At 56.0% G+C, this 8,020-nt stretch overlaps 1 protein-coding gene across 1 annotated transcript; it reads right to left on the bottom strand.

Moving 5' to 3' along the window:
- Positions 1 to 3,626: 3,626 nt before the first annotated feature.
- Positions 3,627 to 8,020, bottom strand: GAL3ST3 (galactose-3-O-sulfotransferase 3). Its single transcript, XM_044682363.1, has 2 exons — positions 7,893 to 8,020; positions 3,627 to 4,812 (listed from the first exon to the last, which is right to left on the bottom strand). The coding sequence occupies exons 1-2, from the start codon at positions 8,018 to 8,020 to the stop codon at positions 3,627 to 3,629; spliced, it is 1,314 nt and encodes a 437-aa protein (XP_044538298.1).

An 8,020-nucleotide genomic window follows, 5' to 3' on the forward strand; every position in this document is an offset into this window, starting at 1 on the left:
TCTCTCCCTCCTTTCCTTAAGAACCTGAATGGCCCCCCTGCGGCTTTCCACATAAAACAGACTTCTCTTTGGTGCCCAGAAAGCTCTTTGCATCTGGTACCCGCAAGGCCTTTGCCCAGGCAGTGCCCCGACCCACAACTCCGTAACGCACTCCTTCCTCCACCCGGCCCTTCAGTTCTTTGGAGGCTCAGTTCCCATTCAGCCTCCTGCTGGAAACCTTTTCCAAATCCTTTCGAATCCATCCGCACGCTGGCATGCCATTGGGTCTCCCCCACTGAATGGATGGAATCTGGCAGAGGGCAGACTCTGGCTGCTTCTGTTTCATTTAACAGGCCCAGGCCCAAGCACAGTGTCGTGCATAGAACAGGATCTTAAGTGCTTGTTGGATGATGAACTCATTGTCCTGCTGGGAAAATGGGGAGAAAACCCCTAGTGCTTGTCACTGGGCTCTGGGGCAGAGCAGACGTACGCAAGGCGTTTCGCAAACCTCTAGGCCTACCATGTATCACTACACCCAAAAGGCTGGCCCAGGTGACTTCTAGGGTCTCCTCCAACTCCTGACATCCCATGAGGCTGAGGAACCCAGGAATGAACTATCTGACCAAACATTTCTTTTTTCTCTTAAACCCTTCACTTCTGTGTATTGGCTCCTAGGTGGAAGAGTGGTAAGGGTGGGCAATGGGGGGTCAAGTGACTTGCCCAGGGTCACCCAGCTGGGAAGTGTCTGAGGCCAGATTTGAACCCAGGACCTCCTGTCTCTAGGCCTGGCTCTCCATCTACTGAGCTACCCAGCTGTCCCCTCATTTCATATTTTGAAGTGCATATAAGCAAGGTCTCAGTTCTCATTTGGCCTCGGACGCTTTCTCGTTGTGTGAGCCCAGGCAAGTCACGTAACATGGGTCCACCAGGGTTTCCTCAACTGCCAGATGAAGATTAGGACAGTCTTCGCCTTTGGATCGCAAGGGGTTAAAGGCACTCGGCTCCTCCGGGGCTTCCCAATGGCAATGCCACCTTTCCTGCCTTCCACCTCCCCCACGTGTATTTAGGGTCTCTGCGGGATGGAATAAGGATGGTTCCGTCGGGCTACCAGAATCAGGATCGTCTGCCCCACTGAAGAGAACACGGCGAAACACAGCCTTAGCGGCTGGTTCCCAAACTCGGATGGAATGAAGCAACGACGGCATCAATACTATCTTCTCCTGAGGCCTGACCAGGAGGGCTCTCGAGGATGAGGGTTTTAAGGGGAATCACAGAGGGAGAAAGTCCCTTTACAATCATCTTTATTTCACAGATGGGGAAACTGTTTACAGAGAGTGGACTTGGCTTGGTACCATCCCAGAGCCATTCAGTAGGCTGTGTTGCAGTGGATAAAGCACTGGGCCCGAAGGGTCAGGAAGCCCTGAGTTTAAATCTGACCTCAGACATTCACCAGCTGGGTGACCCTGAGCAGGCCACTTATCTCTGTTTGCCTCAGTTTCCTCCTCTGTCAAATGAGCTGGAGAAGGAAATGGCAAACCAGTATCTTTGCCAAGAAAACCTCAAATGGGACTGTGAAGAGCGGGACAGCCTTAGCCAGGACCCGCTCTCGGGAGTCTTCTGCTATGCTCCTTTAGAGATGTTCTAGTCCAAATCTAAAGCTGGAAGGAACTTTCCTTTTGGCCCAGACCCCACATCTTTTAAGAAGAGTATCGTGCATTTATAAAGCACCTTCTGTATGCCAGGATCTGTGGGAAGAAGCTTACAAATATCTCATTTGATCCTCGCAATAATCCTGGGAGGTATTATTCCCATTTTACACTTGAGGAATCAAATAGTAGCTAGGAAGTGACTAGCCCAAGGTCACACAGCTGGTTAAGGCTGGATTCTATCATCTAAGGACAACTTCAAGGTCACAAAACTAAGAGCTAATGTTCAAACCCTGATACTTGGGATTTCAGAAGCACCGCACCGCACCGCACAATCAAAAACATTCAGCCAGTGTCTGTGCTGGGCCCAGGGCTAAGAGGGAAAGAGAATTAAACAAAGCACTGCTGAGACTTCGGAACACTGCATTTTCTTGATATAAGCTGAAGAAATAAATGTACAAAACAAAAGTGAATGACCATCCCCTTTCCCTCCCTAAGAAGTCAAACCAAAGGAATTAGTAGAACTGCCCCAGAGGGAATAGGCTGTCCCAGGAGGCAGTGGGCTTCCTCTCCCCAGAGGTTTTCAAGCAGAAGCTAGGTGGGGATGGTGGGTTGTTTTTTTTTTTTTTTGGGGGGGGGGTTATCACTTAGGTAAAGGTTTCAACTAATGACTGACAGCAGGATTCTACGTGGAACTCTGGAGTAGTAATTACAGTGCCCCCACTTGGGAAGTTAGCAAGTTAGGAAGATCTGGTTTCAAATCCTCCATCCTACCCTACATATTTTTTTTTTTTTAAAAACCCTCACCTTCTGGCTTAGAATCAATACTGTGCATTGGTTCCAAGGCAGAAGAGCAGTAAGGGCTAGGCCATGGGGGTTAAGTGACTTGTCCAGGGTCACACAGCTGGGAAATATCTGAGGTCACATTGGAACCCAGGACCACCCATCTCTAGGCCTGACATTCAGTCCACTGAGCCATTTAGCTGCCCCCTCCCCTCCTACTCTTATGGCTAGCTCTATAACCCTGGGCAAGCCACCAAATCTCTCCAGGACTCAGTTTCTCACCTGTCCCAGGAGGGCTCCTATGACCCACCATTCCCGCCATTGCTGATCCCTGCTCTGAAGCTGTGTCAGGCTTTCAGGCCCAGGGAGAAGCCTGACTGGACTGGAAAGAAGACTAGTTTATTGGAAAACAACCCCCACAGGCAGCGCATATTCAGTGCCTGGTTGGGAGCCGCAGGAGTTGTGGGAAAGGGACGGAGCCTGGAAGACCAACTGTGCTGGGCTCCTTGGGAGGGAAAGCGGGAGCCGGTCTGAATGTGGGGGGGGTCACTTCCGGAGAGAAAATGACTAAATGAGGGCCGCAGGATGGAGCGTGGAAGTGGAAGGGCGGGAATCTCAGCCGGAGTCCAGATAAAACGGGTTTCCTCTTGGGGGGGAGGGGGGGTCGCACCTGGACGGCAGCGTCCTCGGCTTTTCTCCAGGAGCCAGGAGCGCCCTGAGGCTCACTCCTTCCGCTGGCTCGGCCCCAAGGGTCGCCCCCTTTAGAAGAGGGGATTGCGGCTTCCCAGCTGGAGGGGGGAAGCCAGTCAGCCCCTCCCCCGAGACAGGAAGGACTTCACACGAGCCTGTTCGGATGCAGGCAGCCTCCCCAGCGTGCCAGAGAGGGCTTCCGAACCGGAGCTGTGGGGCGGGGGCGGACTAGCCAGAGCAGGAGCCTCAGATCTGCGGGGAGGACGGCCATCACCCCCGCCCCACAGGCCAGCTCCGGGGATGGGGCTGAACAGCCCGGGGGAGGAAGGGCCGCTCCTCCGGACCAGCCAGGGGGAGGAGCCACACACCTGAAGGGGCCGCTCCTCCGGGCCAGATTGGGGGCGGAGCCGCGTATCTGGGGGGGGAGTTCAGCCCCGTGGGGGAGGGGGGGTCACCTCCTCCCGGCCAGATTGGGGGCGGAGCCGCATGTTTCTTCAATGTATGTGTGCGTGTGGTGGAACACGGAAATCAGTCCCTCCTGACCCAGGGCCGGGGCCGCGGCAGGGCGCGGATAGGGCGCGGCGGCGGGGGCGGCGGCGGGTGGTCGCCCGCTGAGGCCCCGGCGCGGCGCTTCTGTTTGTGCAACAGATAGCTCGAGTACTGCACCTCGGGCATGGCCAGCTTGAGGCACTCGTCTCTGCTAGGGGATCCCCAAGGCGAGCGGCTGGGCAGGTCATACCCCACGATGCCCACGTTGCCCAGCGGCTGCCAGGGCTGCAGCTGCTTGTTGCGGATCTCAGCGGCCGGGCGCAGGCGCGGGCGTGGGCCGAAGCAGCGGCGCAGCAGTCGTTCCCGCGCCTCGCGCAGTTGGCGCGCCTCGTGCTGCACGCACTCACGGCCAGCGCGCGCCACGCGGTCCCAGAAGGAGGCGTTGAAGTGCGCGTAGAGGCCCGCGTCGAGCGCGTTCCAGCGGCGCGCGGCACGCGCCAAGCCTTCGGGGAGCGAAGCGAGGCGTGAGGCGGCGCTGCGCACGTTGAGCTCGGCGTAGAGCACGTCGTCCAGGTCCCAAGCCAGCAGGCGGCGCAGCAGCACCAGCGACTCGTCGAAGTACTCAGCAATCATGACCAGAGAGAAGGTGGCTTCGACGTCGCGGATGAGGGCCGCTAGGTAGGCCGGCTCGTGCTGCGCGTTGCGCTCGTTGTCGCCGCCCAGGTCATAGGCCAGCGTGTTGTGAGCGTACATGGCGAAGCGCTCGTCCGGCCGGTAGTAGGCGCGCGGCGCGCGCAGGAAGGTCTCCAGGGAGCCATTGGGCACGCGGACGAAGGCTGGGCAGTAGCGGTTGTAGTAGCTAAAGAGCGACTCGAACATGGCGGCCGGCTCGCGCAGGATGGTCACATAGACCGTGTCGTTGGGCAGGAGGCGCCGCAGCTCAGCACGGTTGAAGCGCAGGTGGCCGGCCAGCATGCGGGGCGGCCGCGTGGCCGGGTGCACGAAGCGCGCCGAGAAGTTGCGCGGGTAGCAGAACTGGTGCTCGCAGCTGGGGCGGGGCAGCGCCAGCGTCACGTTGTGCCGCTCGGCGAAGCGGAACAGGATGTTCTGCACCGTGGTGCCTGCCGTCTTGTGTGTCTTGACGAAGGCCACGGCCGTGTGCTTGGGCCGCGTGGGGCTTGCCGGGCACCGGGGCGCCACCGCCGGGAAGAGCAGCCGCAGGGACCTGCAGACCGGGCAAGGGGAGAGGGGGACCACACTGAGGCCATGCCGGGGTGCAGCCCGGCCCCTTGCTGCGGGGGAGGGCAGAGTTCCCGGCAGGGCGCCCCGAAGGGGAAGGTGTTAAAGCCCTGCCTGGTTCCACCTCTGGTCACCTCACCCATCCGCAGCCCAGCTGAAGGCCACACAGGGCCAAGGGCGCAGGCCCAGCTCAATAGCACCAGCCCCAGCTAAAGGCCTGAAGGACCTTGGAGCCGGCTGGCCTCCTTTAAATTTTGTCTTGGAGGGGAAGCAGTCTGTGCCCGTGGATGGAGGACCGGCCCTGCGCCCAGGCCCTCAGGCTCCCAAGCTCGGACCCACCCTGGAACTTTGGGTCTCCCACCCCCACCCCCCACCCCCTCCATCCAGTCTGGGCCGCCTCTGCAGGATCTCCGCGGAGTCCCCGTCTCTCCCCCCACCCTGGTCCAGATTATCTCCTCACTGCCTTGTGGCTGGACTATTGCAGTAGCTCCTGGGGTTGTCTCCACCATGCAGCTGAGCTCTGGCAGAGGCTGTCTTTTACCTTTTAGGACCTGGCAGCAGGAGGTGTCTGCTGCCCTCGTCCCCTACCAAGGTACCAACCAGAAAGAGCATCAGCTGAAGCCTTTTTGTGACTAGGGAGCCTGGGAAGGGAAGATGCTCTCAAGGCCAAGGAATCTCTTCCTAGGACTAATCATTGGTAATAGTCACATGATGCTTACTATGGTGAAAGCCCTTTACAAAGCTCTCATTTGATCCTTACAAGTGCTATTATTATCACCATTTTACAGATGAGGAAGTTCAGGCAAACAGGTTAAATGACATGCCCAGGATCACACAACTTACTAAATGTCTGAGGCTAGATTTGAGCTCAGCTCTCCCTTTACTCCAGGCACAGCACTCTATCCACTGTGCCACCTAGTTGCTCTAGGCCAAAGGCTGGCACTTCAGTGGGCATTTGGTCCATTTTGATGTTAAGAGAACTGAGGCCTAGACTAAGGAAGGTACTCCTCCAAGGGCACCCAATCTATTGTTCCTCAGCCAACCATCTATAGGAATGAGCTCCTTCCCTCCTCAACTTTCCGTGTGCCAGGACAGAGCTTTATCTCCGCCTGGGATTCCACAGCTCAAGAGGCCATGACAAGTAAGCCCCGCAGAGGTCACAAAGCTGAATCCTTTCATTTTACAGCTGAGAACGTGAGGCTTGCCCAAGGGCCCACAAGGCTGGAGCTTCTCCAGAGCCCGTATTTTGTCTTGAGTTGTGACATCCAAGGTAGGCCTCACCTACGTGCACTCAAAGAGCCTCAGAGTTAGCAGGGACCCAAGTGACTGTCTTGTCTCTCCCCAGCCTCTGCTGGAAGACCTTCAGTGAAGGGGAACCCTTTCTCCTAGGCAGTCCATTGCCCTTTGGCCGAGGCCTGGTTTCCCATGGTTCCACCACTGGCCCTGAGAACTCCAGATGTGGACATCCTCACTCAGCTTCTCTCCGACTCTGTCTTGAAAACTGACTGGAGCATTTGTTGAGACCTGCTCAGGCTGATTTGACCAGCATGCTCTGGGTGTGCCCGTCATGGACCTACTGCTAGCTCTGGCCCTTGTACAAAGTAAGAATTCCTCGTTTCTCTGTCTTAGAAATGGCCTAGCCTTCTCCCCTTGCCCCTCAGCTTTTTCAAATGACTTTGGCCTGCTTTCTTCCCCTTTGAAGACTGTCGCATTGGTGACTGGCAGAGCCCAGATTCCCCATATCCCTGTGAGCTGACTGGCCCTCCCTCCCACAACTATCTATCCTCTGCTTACTTGCCTCCTTCACTCTTTTATTCAGCTTTTCTTTGTGTCCTAAGACTGTGTTTTTCAGGTCTTTCAGTATCCTTGACTGTCTTGGAAACCGTTCTCCTCTGCTCCAGAGAAATAGGAGATGTGTTGGACCAGGGGCACCTGGAGGAAAGGGTTTCTAGCCTGACTTGGAGGGCCACCCAGTTGAGTGTTTGTCTCCAAATCCACTTCTTGGATTACCGTAGGATGATGAAATTGGTTCCTGTCAAAGGTATGGTGGGGTCTTGTGGGCTGGGGCCAGGAACTTGTGATTGCCTTCTAGGCCTAGGCCTTAAAGTATTATTTCCCCTCAATCCCCATCCTGGCGGGCTAAGCGTGTTCCCTGGAGTGGCACAGAAGGCTCTCTGCTCTATGGTGGGTTCTCTGGGAATGCACTCTGTACTCCACTTCACCCTTGCTAAAGACTCAATGCTAGGGGAGACCAGAGTTAGAGATTCTAGTCATCCCTGAAGCCACTTCTCTCATTTGGCAGAAATTGGGCATCAGATGGGATCTCACTGGCATCCAGTCCAGCCTGGATCCGAAAGGAGTCTCCACTACAACAGAACCAAACGGTGGCTGTCCAGCCCTCTGCTTACAGACCCACCCAACCCCATTCCACCTTTGGAAGTTTTTCAAGCCTCAGTTTGTCTGTTTGTTACACCCATTCCATTGTGCCTTCTTGTCCTTTCTGGGGCCAAGAAGAACACATGGAAGCCTTCTATAAGCCAGCCCTTCAGATACTTTAACACAGGTGGTCCTCCAGTCTTCTTCCAAGGATATAATTGGAGAGACTGAGGCCCAGGAAGAAGAAAATCTCCCGAGGTCTAGATAAGCCTTTATTCATCCTGGCTCATTGCTGGAGAGGTGGTCGTGAAGGCAAAAAGAGGGAAGGGAAGAGCCATTTTTCAATGACCTGACCCCTAGGACTTATATTCCTCATCTGTAACATGGGAATAATAATCTGCCTGCCCATCTCACAAAGGTGTTAGGAGAATCCAATGGAATAACTGGAAACTGAAGCACTGGGACTTATTTATTACAGCTGGTGGGGCAAAGGGAGGAACCTTAAAGGTCATCTTGGCCTCTCTCACCGGATAGAGGAGCCACCCTAGGCCCAGAGGAGGGAAATGGAGGAGCCCTCAGGGAGCCTGAACAGTATCCAACTGGGCCTTTGTGTGTCACTGCTAAGGAAGAAGCAGACTTGGAGAGAGGAAGCCTGATCCCAGCCCACCTCCAGCCCAGGCCCTTCCTTACCAGCTGAGCTGCGATCCCTGGTGCAGGAGCAGGCTCAGCGTCCCCCCCAGCAGCAGCAGCACCACCACCTTCTTCCTGCTCATCACCATCTTGGCCACTTGCTGCAGCCGGGCCATAACTGGTGGCAT

This window comes from Gracilinanus agilis, chromosome 6 (genome assembly GCF_016433145.1).
Source record: "Gracilinanus agilis isolate LMUSP501 chromosome 6, AgileGrace, whole genome shotgun sequence".
Taxonomy (NCBI): Eukaryota; Metazoa; Chordata; class Mammalia; order Didelphimorphia; family Didelphidae; genus Gracilinanus; species Gracilinanus agilis.

What these genes read in the sequence shown, in the direction of transcription:
- GAL3ST3 (XM_044682363.1), bottom strand. Translation starts at nt 8,020, where the DNA reads ATGCCACCAGTTATGGCCCGGCTGCAGCAAGTGGCCAAGATGGTGATG. An exon ending in CAGGGATCGCAGCTCAGCTG is followed by an intron (nt 4,813 to 7,892) that starts GTAAGGAAGGGC and finishes CCCGGTCTGCAG; the next exon opens with GTCCCTGCGGCTGCTCTTCC.